At 42.4% G+C, this 14,604-nt stretch overlaps 1 protein-coding gene across 1 annotated transcript in view; it reads left to right on the top strand.

Annotated features, from left to right (window-relative positions):
- The window catches only part of LOC124596614 (Golgi apparatus protein 1), a 146,387-nt gene that overhangs the window by 93,438 nt on the left and 38,345 nt on the right, over positions 1 to 14,604 (top strand). Inside the window, exon 13 of the mRNA XM_047135835.1 lies at positions 4,466 to 4,585. Within this exon, the coding sequence (XP_046991791.1) occupies positions 4,466 to 4,585 (120 nt within the window). The remainder of the gene's footprint in view (positions 1 to 4,465; positions 4,586 to 14,604) is intronic.

Genomic DNA, 14,604 nt, shown 5'->3' on the forward strand with positions numbered 1-14,604 from the left:
ACTACACATTGTTTCAAGTTTAATTTACAGAAATTACAGTTAAAACTTAACTCATTAAATTAACTGAATACATCAAAAAATTAGTTTCTTTTAACAGTTTCTTTTATTTCAAGGGGTAGGCCAAATTATTTGTTTAAATGATGAAATTAACAAATATCATTACACAAACAATACTTTTGACAAAATTGTTAGTTACTTTGGAATCAATTAAGGGCTGGCTTTGCTAACATGTTTTTGAATAGAGCCAAATAGATCCTTGAAAATTATTATTTGTTCCCAAATGTTTATAATTAGTACAGAATTTATATTTGTTTATAAGTCAACAATAGAATTGAAGTTATGAAACAATTACTGATTTCACCCTATAACAAAAGATATTAACTAGGAATAGTCAAAATAAATGAGAAAACCAATTACATACATAAAACTTAGTACAAAATGAGATCTTGTGTTATATTCTTTAAAACTGAGGGCCAATCTTTCTCTTTTATGAAAATGCAGATTATACTCACATATGTTAATGGTGATTAATTAAAAATAAAAAAACGAATTTAAGGAGGCAGATGGCAAAACAAGAGGGAAAGTAAAAATATCCCAGCTTGCTTTGTCCCAAACACAAATCTATAACAGGTACTAGTCACTTACTCACACTTTGCACAGGTAGCATTAAGCATCTACAACCAGACAACTTGTGTGGTGAAGCAGTAATAGATAGTGTACACAAATGTTCCCTGTGAATTGTTCTAACTATAAGTGAAAATTATTTCAAAATCCCCACAGAATTTCCTCAAATTGGCATTCATTTACAGGCAGAAAAACACGACTTGGGACTTCAAATTAGTAATGTGTATAGATTATTGTAATATTGACAAATGTGCTCATGGAACTTTATTTTCTGTCAAGTAGGGACACACAGAATACTCATTGTAATAAAATTATCTCTGGTTGATAAATTAATATATTAAGCTATGTCATTGTTTAGGGAATCCAACATTGGAAAATCCAGGATGGAATATAACAATATTATGAAAAGGATAGTTGCTACTCATCATATAGTGGAGATGCTGAGTCACAATAGGCACCACAAAAAGACTGTCACAAAATCTATTGAAAGGATAGTTGCTGTACACCATGTAGGGGAGATGTTGAATTGCGATAGGCACCAAAAAAGACTGTCACAGAATGAGCTTTTGGCCAACAAGGCCTTTGTCGAAAATACACACACACACACACACACACACACACACACACACGCACACACACGACTACAGTCTCTGGCAGCTGAAGCCAGACTCAGCACCTCCACTTATGGTGAGTAGCAATTTCATAATATTATTTATGGCATCCATTTGAATCAAACAGTGGATATTTTAGGTCTCCAAAAAGATTGTAGTAGGTGAGCATAAAACTTGGTACATTATTCTGTGATTCATCACTCCACACAATGTTTTTCCACCGTTCAATTGTCCAATGTTTACGCTCTTTACACCAAGCGTAACATTGTTTGGCATTTACCAGCATAACGTGTGGCTTATGAGCAGCCGCTCAACCATGAAATCCAAGTTTTCTCACCTCCTGTCTAAGTGTCATAGTACTTGTAGTGGATCCTGACGCACTTTGGAATTCCTGTGTGATGGTCTGGATAGACATCTGCCTATTACACATTATGACCGTCTTCAGCTGTCGGCAGTCTCTGTCAGTCAACAAATGAGGTTGGCCTGTATGCTTTCGTGCTGTACATGTCCATTCACGTTTCCACTTCACTATCACATTGGAAACAGTGGACCTAGGGATGTTTAGGAGTGTGGAAATCTCGCGTACAGACATATGACACAATTGACACCCACCAATCACCTGACCATGTTCGAACTCCATGTGCTCCACAGAGCACCCCAATCTGCTCTCTCATGATGTGTAATGACTACTGAGGTTGCTGATATGGAGCATCTGGCTGTAGGTGGTAGCACAATGCACCTAATATGAAAAACATATGTTTTGGGAGGGAGGGGGGGACGTCCGGATACTTTTGATCACATAGTGTACGTTACAGGGTTGAGCAAGAGGAGTAAATTTTAATTGAATGATATTCACAGTAAAGTCACGTCAAGCTCCTCAATTATGAATATCTCATCATACAATGTCAGGTCTGCTCGCTCACCCCACAAATCCACCACCACAAGGAATTTGTCGTACGCAGTGTCTGGTTTTAATGTTGTTTCCAAGAATTTTGTGTAAAGCTCCTTTGGTAGTTTTCCTGACTTTGAGACAGTAATGATTACGTTGTTATATTCTTCTTCTAGCTTCTTGATGGTATCAGCAACTTTAGGACCAAATTTATTGGCAAGCTCTTACATACACAAAAATACAACAGATAACAGTTTCCCTGAAGCGGTTGAACTTTGTTGCACTCTATAAGAGTGGAAGGTTTTGGAGAGATTGTGTCTTTTCGCTAAAGCATTAGCTGTACCCTTGTAATCCAGGGTCGTGTTATATGTTGATTCATACAGGCCTCTTGTCTGTTTACAAAACTTCTCTGCTGTTTCCACTGTTTCTTTTGAAGATGCAACATGATTTTTGCTGATGAATTTTGTGATTTTTTTTTTGCTGTCTTGTTGAATTTTTATGTTTGAAGGATGCCATCCATGTGTCCACTAGCAATAAACCAAAATTTTTCTGACAAATAAGGGATGCGACTGCCATTGTCCATTATTGTAATGTTCTACTTGTCACTTGTTCGCGACGGCTTCATGCATCCTGAGATCTTTCCCATGCTTGAGTTAATGAATGTATTTTTGTCTTTTCTAGTGCCACCTTGTTCTATTTCTTTCCTCCAAATTTGAAGATAATTCATTTGGGTGAGCATTAGCAAAGTCAATCACTTTCTTTCTGTATTCAAGGAGTCCAAAGTATGAGAAGTATCGTAATCATCATTGTTCACATTTGTACTTGAAGATGGAACCTGTTAGAAATAAAATAGAACTGCATACAATAAAAGCATGTGTGTGTGTGTGTGTGTGTGTGTGTGTGTGTGTGTGTGTGTGTGTGCGTGGGTGCGCGGGGGAGTGTGCATCAAATTGCTGAATTTCCAGTCTGTAGACTTAGCTGAAACATCCCTCTCTGTCTACACAAAACTCTTGAAAGGGTATTTTCTCTTTTCCTATGGCTCACTCAGGTGAGATATCCAAGGAAATTGAAAGGATCGTCTAGCTGCTTCTACTCTCACAGTTTGAGCCATATCGGTCAGACCCATCCTGTGCCCTTCACATGTCAGTCACCTGCAACGAGATGCTGTCAGGTGACTGAGTATGCACAAGTACTGTGTTGACTACCAAGTGAATTACAGCATATGGCCTCTGTGACACAGACCAAGTAGACATATCTAAATATGATAATAGGCAGCTAAATAACTGATTATCATCGAAGTAGAGAGGATATAAAATGTAAACTGGCAATGACAAGAAAAACAAAGAAAGGGAAATTGTTAATATTGAATACAAATTCAAATGTTAGGAAGTCTTTTTTGAAACTATTTGTGTAGAGTGAAGCCATGTGTAGTTCTGAAACATGGATGATAAACAGTTTGGACAAGAAGAGAATAGAGACTTGTGCTACAGAAGAATGCTGAAGATTAGATCTGTAGATCATATAACTAATGACGAGATACTGAATATAAATGGGGAGAGAAGAAATTCGTGGCACAACCTGAGTAAAAGAAGGGACTGGTTGATAGGCTACATTTTGAGACTTCAAGGGATCATCAATTTGGTATTGGAGAGTGGTGTAGGGGATGAAAATCGTGACGGATATGAACAGATGACTACAGTAAACAGATTCAGAAGGATATAGGTTGGAGTAGTTAATACAGAGATGAAGGGACTTGCACAGGATAGAGTAAGATGGAGAGCTGCATCAAACTAGTCTTCTGACTGAAGACCACAACAGAAACATGATAATGGAAAGTCGTGGTTGAGTATTAATGATTTAGGAGTGAAAAAGACCACTCACCAATAGTAGGAGTGCTGAGTAATTGACAAGTGCACAAAACGAATGAAAGCTAGCAAAGTTTTCATTCCTCCCCCCCCCCCCCTCCCCCCTTGTTACAGCAAGAACAAACATGATTTATGGAACATAGTACTTCATAGATCCAACATACGATACTGCGATGTACAGGTTACGTGTAACACTGAACACATTGAATGTACAACATTAATACAGGTTACAGAATAGACTGAGTGCTCATTTGCGATCGCTTAAATAATACTGTTTCCTCGGAGAATCACCAGCCTGCGCCAGGTGGCCTCTATTTTAGAAGTGGCTGGTTATGTTATTAACCAGTACCCTTTTTATTTTTACATATTTTGCACATTTTGTTTTATTCCAAAAAATTTCTTGGTTAAGTATCATTTTGTGGATGTTAATGTATTGTTTTCCTTTGAATTATTTGTAATCAGACTTGTCTTAACAGGTGAAATTTCGGGAACAAAAGCTGAGTCAAGATTGTGAGTCTGAAATGACTAACATACTTCGTGAAGCTGCTTTGAACTACAGACTGAACCCTCTTCTTGCAACCATGTGCAGAAAGGAGGTAAGATCATCACAGACAATGAGCTTTCCTTTTTGAATGGTGTGCCTAATAATGCAGAATGTACAATTAACATTTTTATAGTGATCAGCATTTGTTACTTGTCAGACAGAGGCTCCTCAAATAAAAAATTAAAATATATCCATTTGAGATGCAGAAAAAAGTAGAATACCTTCCTTTTGATAACACAGATGTCAGCAAATAGAAAATTATGATATAAACTCTCTTCAGTGACCTTGAGTTAGTGAATGTTGTTGAAAGATCCTAGCCAACAGTAGTAAAGCTTATTCAAGCAGATAAAGCTCACAGTATGCAGAGAAGAGACCCCTACTGGAAGAATATCATAGAAGTTAGAGGAAGTGTATGCTGTAAATAATACAACAAATTTTGGATAACCATTTAGAGTATTCAAAGACAAAAGTGCCTACAACTTGTGGAAATTGTATACCAAATCTTTGAGCAGAAAGGTATATGCTAATCCACTTTTATTATGAAAAATATTTTCAGTTGAAATTAACTCCGATGACAATGATGTTGAATCACATATTAACATTATTATTGATTTATTAGATGAGCTGAAATTTTGAAGTTAGTTAATTAAATGAACTATCATCAATGACAGAATTTGTCTGGCATGTGGCTAAGTGGAAGCAACAAAGAAACGACGACGTCTGAGCGTGTTTGGGCCAAAGAACAAATTTCGTCTTTCCCTCTTTCCTGACGAAGCAACCGTTGGTTGCGAAAGCTAGAATTTTGTGTGTGTGTGTTTGTGTTTGTGTTTGTTTGTGTGTCTATCGACCTGCCAGTGCTTTTGTTTGGTAAGTCTCACATCTTTGTGACAGGATAATTTCCGGGACTGGTCAGACTCTGAATGTGGCTCTCCAGCAGGGATACGACTTCCTCAAATCCTGCCCTGAAATGAGATCCATCCTTCATGAAATCCTCCCCACTCCACCAAGAGTGTCTTTCTGCCGTCCACCTAACCTTCGTAACCTCTTAGTTCATCCCTATGAAATCCCCAAGCCACCTTCCCTACCCTCTGGCTCCTACCCTTGTAACCACCCCCGGTGTAAAACCTGTCCCATGTACCCTCCCACCACCACCTACTCCAGTTCTGTAACCCGGAAGGTGTACACGATCAAAGGCAGAGCCACGTGTGAAAGCACCCACGTGATCTACCAACTGACCTGTCTACACTGTGACGCATTCTACACTCCTGGAAATGGAAAAAAGAACACATTGACACCGGTGTGTCAGACCCACCATACTTGCTCCGGACACTGCGAGAGGGCTGTACAAGCAATGATCACACGCACGGCACAGCGGACACACCAGGAACCGCGGTGTTGGCCGTCGAATGGCGCTAGCTGCGCAGCATTTGTGCACCGCCGCCGTCAGTGTCAGCCAGTTTGCCGTGGCATACGGAGCTCCATCACAGTCTTTAACACTGGTAGCATGCCGGTAGCATGCCGCGACAGCGTGAACGTGAACCGTATGTGCAGTTGACGGACTTTGAGCGAGGGCGTATAGTGGGCATGCGGGAGGCCGGGTGGACGTACCGCCGAATTGCTCAACACGTGGGGCGGGAGGTCTCCACAGTACATCGATGTTGTCGCCAGTGGTCGGCGGAAGGTGCACGTGCCCGTCGACCTGGGACCGGACCGCAGTGACACACGGATGCACGCCAAGACCGTAGGATCCTACGCAGTGCCGTAGGGGACCGCACCGCCACTTCCCAGCAAATTAGGGACATTGTTGTTCCTGGGGTATCGGCGAGGACCATTTGCAACCGTCTCCATGAAGCTGGGCTACGGTCCCGCACACCGTTAGGCCGTCTTCCGCTCACGCCCCAACATCGTGCAGCCCGCCTCCAGTGGTGTCGCGACAGGCGTGAATGGAGGGACGAATGGAGACGTGTCGTCTTCAGCGATGAGAGTCGCTTCTGCCTTGGTGCCAATGATGGTCGTATGCGTGTTTGGCGCCGTGCAGGTGAGCGCCACAATCAGGACTGCATTCGACCGAGGCACACAGGGCGAACACCCGGCATCATGGTGTGGGGAGCGATCTCCTACACTGGCCGTACACCACTGGTGATCGTCGAGGGGACACTGAATAGTGCACGGTACATCCAAACAGTCATCGAACCCATCGTTCTACCATTCCTAGACCAGCAAGGGAACTTGCTGTTCCAACAGGACAATGCACGTCCGCATGTATCCCATGCCACCCAACGTGCTCTAGAAGGTGTAAGTCAACTACCCTGGCCAGCAAGATCTCCGGATCTGTCCCCCATTGAGCCTGTTTGGGACTGGATGAAGCGTTGTCTCACGCGGTCTGCACGTCCAGCACGAACGCTGGTCCAACTGAGGCGCCAGGTGGAAATGGCATGGCAAGCCGTTCCACAGGACTACATCCAGCATCTCTACGATCATCTCCATGGGAGAATAGGAGCCTGCATTGCTGCGAAAGGTGGATATACACTGTACTAGTGCCGACATTGTGCATGCTCTGTTGCCCGTGTCTATGTGCCTGTGGTTCTGTCAGTGTGATCATGTGATGTATCTGACCCCAGGAATGTGTCAATAAAGTTTCCCCTTCCTGGGATAATGAATTCACGGTGTTCTTATTTCAATTTCCAGGAGTGTATGTGGGAATGACCAGCAACAAACTGTCCATTCGCATGAATGGACATAGGCAGACAGTGTTTGTTGGTAATGAGGATCACCTTGTGGCTAAACATGCCTTGGTGCACGGCCAGCACATCTTGGCACAGTGTTACACCGTCCGGGTTATCTGGATACTTCCCACTAACACCAACCTATCCGTACTCCGGAGATGGGAACTTGCTCTTCAATATATCCTCTCTTCCCGTTATCCACCAGGCCTCAATCTCCGCTAATTTCAAGTTGCCGCCACTCATACCTCACCTGTCATTCAACAACATCTTTGCCTCTGCACTTCCGCCTAGACTGACATCTCTGCCCAAACTCTTTGCCTCTGTATATGTCTGCTTGTGTCTGTATATGTGTGGAAGGATATGTGTTTGTGTGCGAGTGTATACCCGTCCTTTTTTCCCCCTAAGATAAGTCTTTCCGCTCTTGGGATTGGAATGATTTCTTACCCTCTCCCTTAAAACCCAAATCCTTTCGTCTTTCCCTCTCCTTCCCTCTGTCCTGACGAGGCAACCGTTGGTTGCGAAAGCTAGAATTTTGTGTGTATGTTTGTGTTTGTTTGTGTGTGTATCGACGTGCCAGCGCTTTCGTTTGGTAAGTCACATCAACTTTGTTTTTATAGATGATGTGACTTACCAAATGAAAGTGCTGGCAGGTCGATAGACACACAAACATACACACAAAATTCAAGCTTTCACAACAAACGGTTGCTTCATCAGGAAAGAGGGAAGGAGAGGGAAAGAGGAAAGGATGTGGGTTTTAAGGGACTGTGTATGTGCGGATGGATATGTATGTGTGTGCGAGTGTATACCTGTCCTTTTTTCCCCCTAAGGTAAGTCTTTCCGCTCCCGCGATTGGAATGACTCCTTACCTTCTCCCTTAAAACCCACATCCTTTCGTCTTTCCCTCTCCTTCCCTCTTTCCTGATGAAGCAACTGTTGGTTGCGAAAGCTTGAACTTTGTGTGTATGTTTGTGTTTGTTTGTGTGTCTACCAACCTGCCAGTGCTTTCGTTTGGTAAGTTATATATCAGGGCAGTGTGAATGGATTTGCAAGTAATGTTGCTGCTCGATAGTGGATAGAATAATGAAAGCTAGACAAGCATAGTGCCCAGCACCTCCGGCAATGGATGGTCCAGTCTGGTAAACAATGGTTGGGGCCAAAGGCGGTGAGCAATGGGCAAAGATCTGTGAAAAGATGAAATTTATGTCCATAAAGGAATAATTTAAATTTCTGAACTGCATAAATCACAGTAAAGGCCTCGCACTTACTGGAAAATAGCATTGCTGAGAAGCAGACAAACTCTTAGAAGCATATGCCATAGGGCACTCAGTGCTGTCGGGCTACTCGTATGACATGATTGCGCTGGTACTGTGGACAAAGACGTCAGTTGCTACTGCTATGGGCAGAACAGCAGTGTATGTTGTCAAACACAGTGCCTCCTTAAGGCAAGCTATTAAAGCTTGAAAAACTAGTTGGGCATTCCATGCCAAATAGTCTAACTTCAGAAAATGTGCCTACTTGACTGACCAATTTTCTTTAAATTTTTTGTGAATGTTCAGACTTATTCTCAGTAAACATTGGTAAATTTTTACTTTTGCCAATTCAATACTTGTAAAGGTATAGTCATTTGTTTTATCCTAGATCACGGCAGGGTTTCAATAGGCATTCACCTGCGGCAGGCTCTGTCGGAAGTTCACAGTGTTGCTCTTTCATGGCGCACTCACACAGATGACAACACACTGCTAATGCATGCAGCTTTCAAATGTGCGCACATTACTTCATTCCTCTTCCCTTGGAGAACAGCTTGGATTCTAGAGATGTCCACAGTGTCTTCCTCTGCGAGACTCTGACTGAGATGATGTGCTGATACTCGGGCTTATGGTTGGAAGTACTTGGGGCATGGGCAGTGTCGCAGTCTGCCTTCTTGTTTCAATACATACAGTAGGATGGGTGACCTTGGCGTGAGCTCCATGTCCACATCAGGCCCAGGGCCTGGTGGTGGTGGTGGTGGTGGTGGTGGTGGTGGTGGTGGTGGTGGTGGTGCCCACACAGTTGGTGGCTGAGGTGGAAGAGATAGCTACAGGTCACACAGTCTGTCATGGCGACATCGGTGTTGCAGCAGGAGTTGCCCAGTTGTTCACGTGCAGGCACAACTGGTCATAATCACGTGCGCAGAGGCCCTCCTCCATACAGACATCGCAGAGATGCAGCCACAGCATTGGGAGATATGACGGCAGGAATCCATTTTGGGTGATGAACAAACCTGCATGCCCAGGCTGGAAATGGGACGATGGCTGCATGGGTTGGTCTCTCTGGCTGGGCCACAGGAGAGAGCAGAAGCATCCAGGGTTGACACCCGTGGAGCAGTTCGTTGGGGCTGTTGTCACCGCACAGCGTGAACAGATAGGAAAATCCAAGGCAACGTCGGATGGGGACCAAGTCACATACTTTTTCATTTGCGCTTTGAATGTCCTAACTAGCCTTTTTGCCTCACTGTTGGACTGCAGATGGAAGGGCGGGATGCAAATGTGGTAAATCCTGTGGGCATTGCAGGAGGTGGTAAACTCCGATGACACAAACTGAGAGCCATTTTTAGAGACCAACATTGCTGGAAGTCCTTAGATGTAAAACATTTTTAAAGGGCTACAAAGGTTGCAGGGGCCAATGTTGACAGGCAGTGAACAACATACTGAAACGGAGAGAATGCATCAGTTACTATTAACGAGTATGCATTAAGGAAAGGGCTGGCAAAATTTATATGGAGACAGTCCCGGGCCTGCAGAGATTGTGGCCATGGAGACAACGCTGCCCATGGGGCAGCTTGCTGCAATGTGCATTGAGAACATGCTGTAACCAAACGAGTAATGCTTCCGTCAAAACCAGGTCAAAAAACATGGTGGTGGGCTAACACCTTAGTGCGTGACACCCAACCAGTGATCAGCGTACAGCAATTGCTAGATCTCCGAATTGAGAGCCAAGAGAACCACTATGTGACGAGCTGAATAGTCCATATCAAGGAACAGAACACCATCAGTGACAGAGTAACGATGCCGAGACACACAGTAGTTACAGAGGGAGTCAGAAGTCTGCAATGGAAGTGCCTCAGGTCAGCCATGTTGTACACTGTATATCACTTTCCGTAAAATTGGATCGGTAGCACTACTCTGCGCAACCGGAGGGCTAGTTATTAGAAAACCACCGACAATTAGGTGAGTGCATTCATCAATGTGGAAACAGAGTAACTCCTCCTGATCAAAAACTCAGTCTGGACGGACTGGAAGATCGGAGAGTGCGTCAGCATTCATATGTCGAAGCCTGGGGCAGAAGTGAATCTCATAGTTGTACCAAGTACCAAGAGAGGAAATGCGCCCAGTGTTGAAGGTGATGCGTTGCTTTGTCTGACAACAACACTGATGGGTTAAACAGCGAAACTAACATCTTCTGATCCATGATGAGATGGAATTTTACAACATGCAGGAAAACATGAAACTTCTGTAAGGCATAAACAATGGCGAGGGCTTCTTTCTCGATTTGTGAATATCTAATCTGAGCTGAATTAAGCATCTTTGACGTGGATGCAATAGGCAGCCTGGAGCCATCAGAATATTTATGAGCGAACACTGCCCCTGCCCATTCTGGGATGCATTCGTTGCTAACGCCAAATTTGACCCGGTTGGTATGTTATGAGGTAAGGTGCAGATTGAAAAATAGACTTCAATGTGGAAAATGCAGTTTCACAAGCCTGTGAACAGTGGAAAGATGTCCCGTTATGCAGCAAGGCATGTAACAGCTGTGCAGTTGGTGCCACCCCTTCAAAAACTGATGATAATGAGCTGTCTTACTTTAAAAAAAAACACAGAGTTCCTTGACCAACATAGGATGCGGAAGAGCCACAATGGCAGAGACGTTATGACAAAGAGGTTCGATACCAGCACTAGAAACTTTGAACCCAAAATAAGCAACAGAAGGTTGAAAGAAACGGCATGTTTCCAAATTGCAAATACTGGAAAGAGTGTACATAAGTTGTTAATGTGTACGGCAGTGGAGGAGTTGGAGACCACAATTTCATCAAGATAGTTAACACAGCGAGGCACAGACGTCTTTAGTTGTTCAAGAAACCACTGAAAAATCGCTGGGGCACCGGCCACACCAAAGGGTAACGACAACTATTGATACAAGTCAAAAGGCACGTTAACAACCAAGAGAAATTGAAAGTCAGCATCAATGGGAAGCTGCAGATATGTATCGGAGAGGTCAATCTTGGAAAAGTACTGACCACCAGTGAACTTCACAAAAAGTTCATCAGGGTGTGGCAAGTGATATGCATCAGTGATAGACTGAGCATTCACAGAAACTCTGAAATTGCTGCAAAGGCTTAATAGTTCCGACAGCTTCTTGTCAATGACTGAGGGTGTAGTCCATTCACTGGATGCGATCGGTTAAATGACCCCGGAGGCTATGAGGCGGTCGAACTCCATCTTGACTTGTTCACATAATGCCATTAGCACAGGGCAAGTCCTAAAGAAAGGGTGATGTGAATTTTGAAATTATTGACACAACTCAAGCCCACAGGAAACAAGACGGAAAATTCAGATTGTAAAGAGTCGGGTTGTGTATAAAGCACTTGATAGAGATGAGATTAACTTCATTGGAAGTTGTAAACCCTAAAAGGTTAAAGGTGTCCAAGCCAAACAAATTTTCAGTGCTTGCGTTTTTCACCACCAGAAAAGTCAGCAGAGGAACCACAGACTAGGTCTGAGAAACTACCTAATATCGGAATGCTTTGTTTATTGTGTGTGACTAATGTACGTGACACTGGCGCTGAAGGGTGAGAACCCAAGTCCATGTACGTTTGCAAGTTGAGTAGTGACACGGCGGCACCAGTGTCAACTTCCGTGTACAAAACCTTGCCATCTATAAAAAGCTTATCGGGTGCAATGAAGATGGCCGATACACAATTAACGTCCATGTCATGCAATAGACTGTTGGAATTTTGCATTACAAACAGAAGCAATGTGGCCCATTTCATTGCACTGGCCGCAAATGGCCCACTGCTTAGGACAATCCAACCTGTCATAAGCAAAGAAACATGACAGACAAGAGGGAAGCATGGAATGCTTGTGTTGTTGTTCATTACTGGGCTTGCTGCTGCTACTGCGGTCATGGCTGCCACAGTGAATTGGGCCGGCCGCCATGATGTTTTGCTCATGTGCAGACTACTGCCAACTGTGAACTATCCGACAAACGACAGGGGGAAGTGAGTCGAACTTCTGCAACCTCACACTACAATTCAATTTGAGTACCCTCAGCTCTTGAAACCTCAAACGATTGTTCAGTAATCAGAATGTCAGCGAGGGAGGGGTTTTCACATTGAAGGCCCTAAAAAACAACAAGGTGAAGGTGCTCTGAAAATGGGTATATTCCAGTGGTATTCAGATTAAATCTAACATATTTTATTACGCTCTACAAATGTTTAGTGCTCTATGTGGAAGGTAGTATCAAAAGTCGTGATGACTGGGAAATGAGTCTTCCTGAGAAAAACTGTAAATAAGTAGTCTTACAAAATTATTTTTATAAAAAATAAAGTTGAATAAGGAATCAAAGAAAAAGAATAGTTTTTTTGTTTGTGGCTCTAATAATGTGAGATAATCGCATTTGAAAAGTTAGGTTTTTGTGTGTGTGTGTGTGTGTGTGTGTGTGTGTGTGTGTGTGTGTGTGTGTTAATCAAAATTTCTTCCCAAACAATCCTATCAGTCACATCATCTGACTGGCAGTGAAGTTTTTCTCATGACATTCTATTGCAAATTAATGAACCCTGTAAAAATTGAAGTAACTTACAGAAAACATAAGCTTATGAGACTAAGGGAGACCTCTTCTAGATTTGTTCTCTGACACTTGTAGATATACATCATCAGCTTGGGATCCTGTGTAAAGAAACCCTTACCAGCCTTTTGAGAATCTGTGGTTAAGAAACCCACCTGTGGCTGCTCTTGCACAGATATCGGCTATGGCACCTATGGCAATGGTGATGCTGGTTTTGTCACTGTGAAAATAACCAGCAGTGGTTAAGCCACCATAGACCAAAGCAACACAGTTATACAATTTTTCATCAGCACGATAATGTCCCACATAAATCACAATTTATGGTAACACAAAGTACACTATACCTTAGACTGGAATTAAACTAGCACATCAGTAGAATTGCATAATAAAAAGACATACTAGTAATTCTCTGTGGCATGAATCCATTCCAAACAATGTCAGGAAGACTGCTGTGAACTTCACCGAAATTTACACAGTGTGATAATGGTATAAAGATGATGGCTATTCAAACAAAGTATGCTGATGCTGTTATGCACCAGTTTTACTACCGTGATCTCCACTGCCTTAGTAATCCACAGTTAAATTGTGGAATTTATATCCAGTTTGAGTCTGTACTTATAGCAGAAATCAGACTGAAAAGCTGTCGTGAGTCATGACAAAAGACACCCTTTTTTGAAGTTTTGTGAATTATTCCTTATCTCACTTCCTGGTCATTAAGCCTTTTGATATTATCATCCAAAGAGAGCACAAAAGAATTGTAGAACATAGTAAAAGATGTCGGACTTAATTTGAAATCCACAGGAATATGGGCCCATTTTCAATGCACCTCCAACTTGTTTTTTTAAAGCCTTATATGTTTGCATTGCAAAACCAAATCTAGTTTTTTGGGTGGCTCAGAACATGATCTTCTAATGAAAGTAGTTTAAAAGTGTTTGCAGATAACTCTTTTTTTTTTTTTTTTTGTATTCTGAGACCATGTTTTTGTAAGTTTGTACGTGCCAATTTTCAGGTTTATCCCGCAGTTACTTTCAGAGACGTACAATGCTAAACTTTACATTTTTTCGAACATGTATTTTTGCAGCTGACTTTGCTTCATTTTATCCATATGAAAATTGCTGAGAGTTTTTTTATTATTCTTTCACTTAAGAGAGTGCAAAGTGTTGTACAGTATGGCCTAATTTTGTTCCTTTAAAGAAAGTACTGACAGAGGTACTACATCTCAAATTTGCAGAAAACTCTCAGGTTGGTAGCTGCATTATGGTGTTGAACAAGTGACTCTATTTCCAAAAGTGTAGAATTAGTCATTTTGAAACTTTACCTATGTTTATTAGAAATGTATCCAAATGTTCATAAAAAATTCCATAAAAATCCGTGATGGTCATGGCGTAACCTCTAGATGAACTGGCATGGAATGACTCAGCTGACAGCAAGGTGTTCTTTTGAAACGTGCACCGTGGCATCTTAGCTGGTTCAGTGTGTAAGGTTTCCGCTAATTTTGCAGTGGATCGACCATAATAGTTGATCT

Source organism: Schistocerca americana, chromosome 2, assembly GCF_021461395.2.
Source record: "Schistocerca americana isolate TAMUIC-IGC-003095 chromosome 2, iqSchAmer2.1, whole genome shotgun sequence".
Classification (NCBI taxonomy): domain Eukaryota; kingdom Metazoa; phylum Arthropoda; class Insecta; order Orthoptera; family Acrididae; genus Schistocerca; species Schistocerca americana.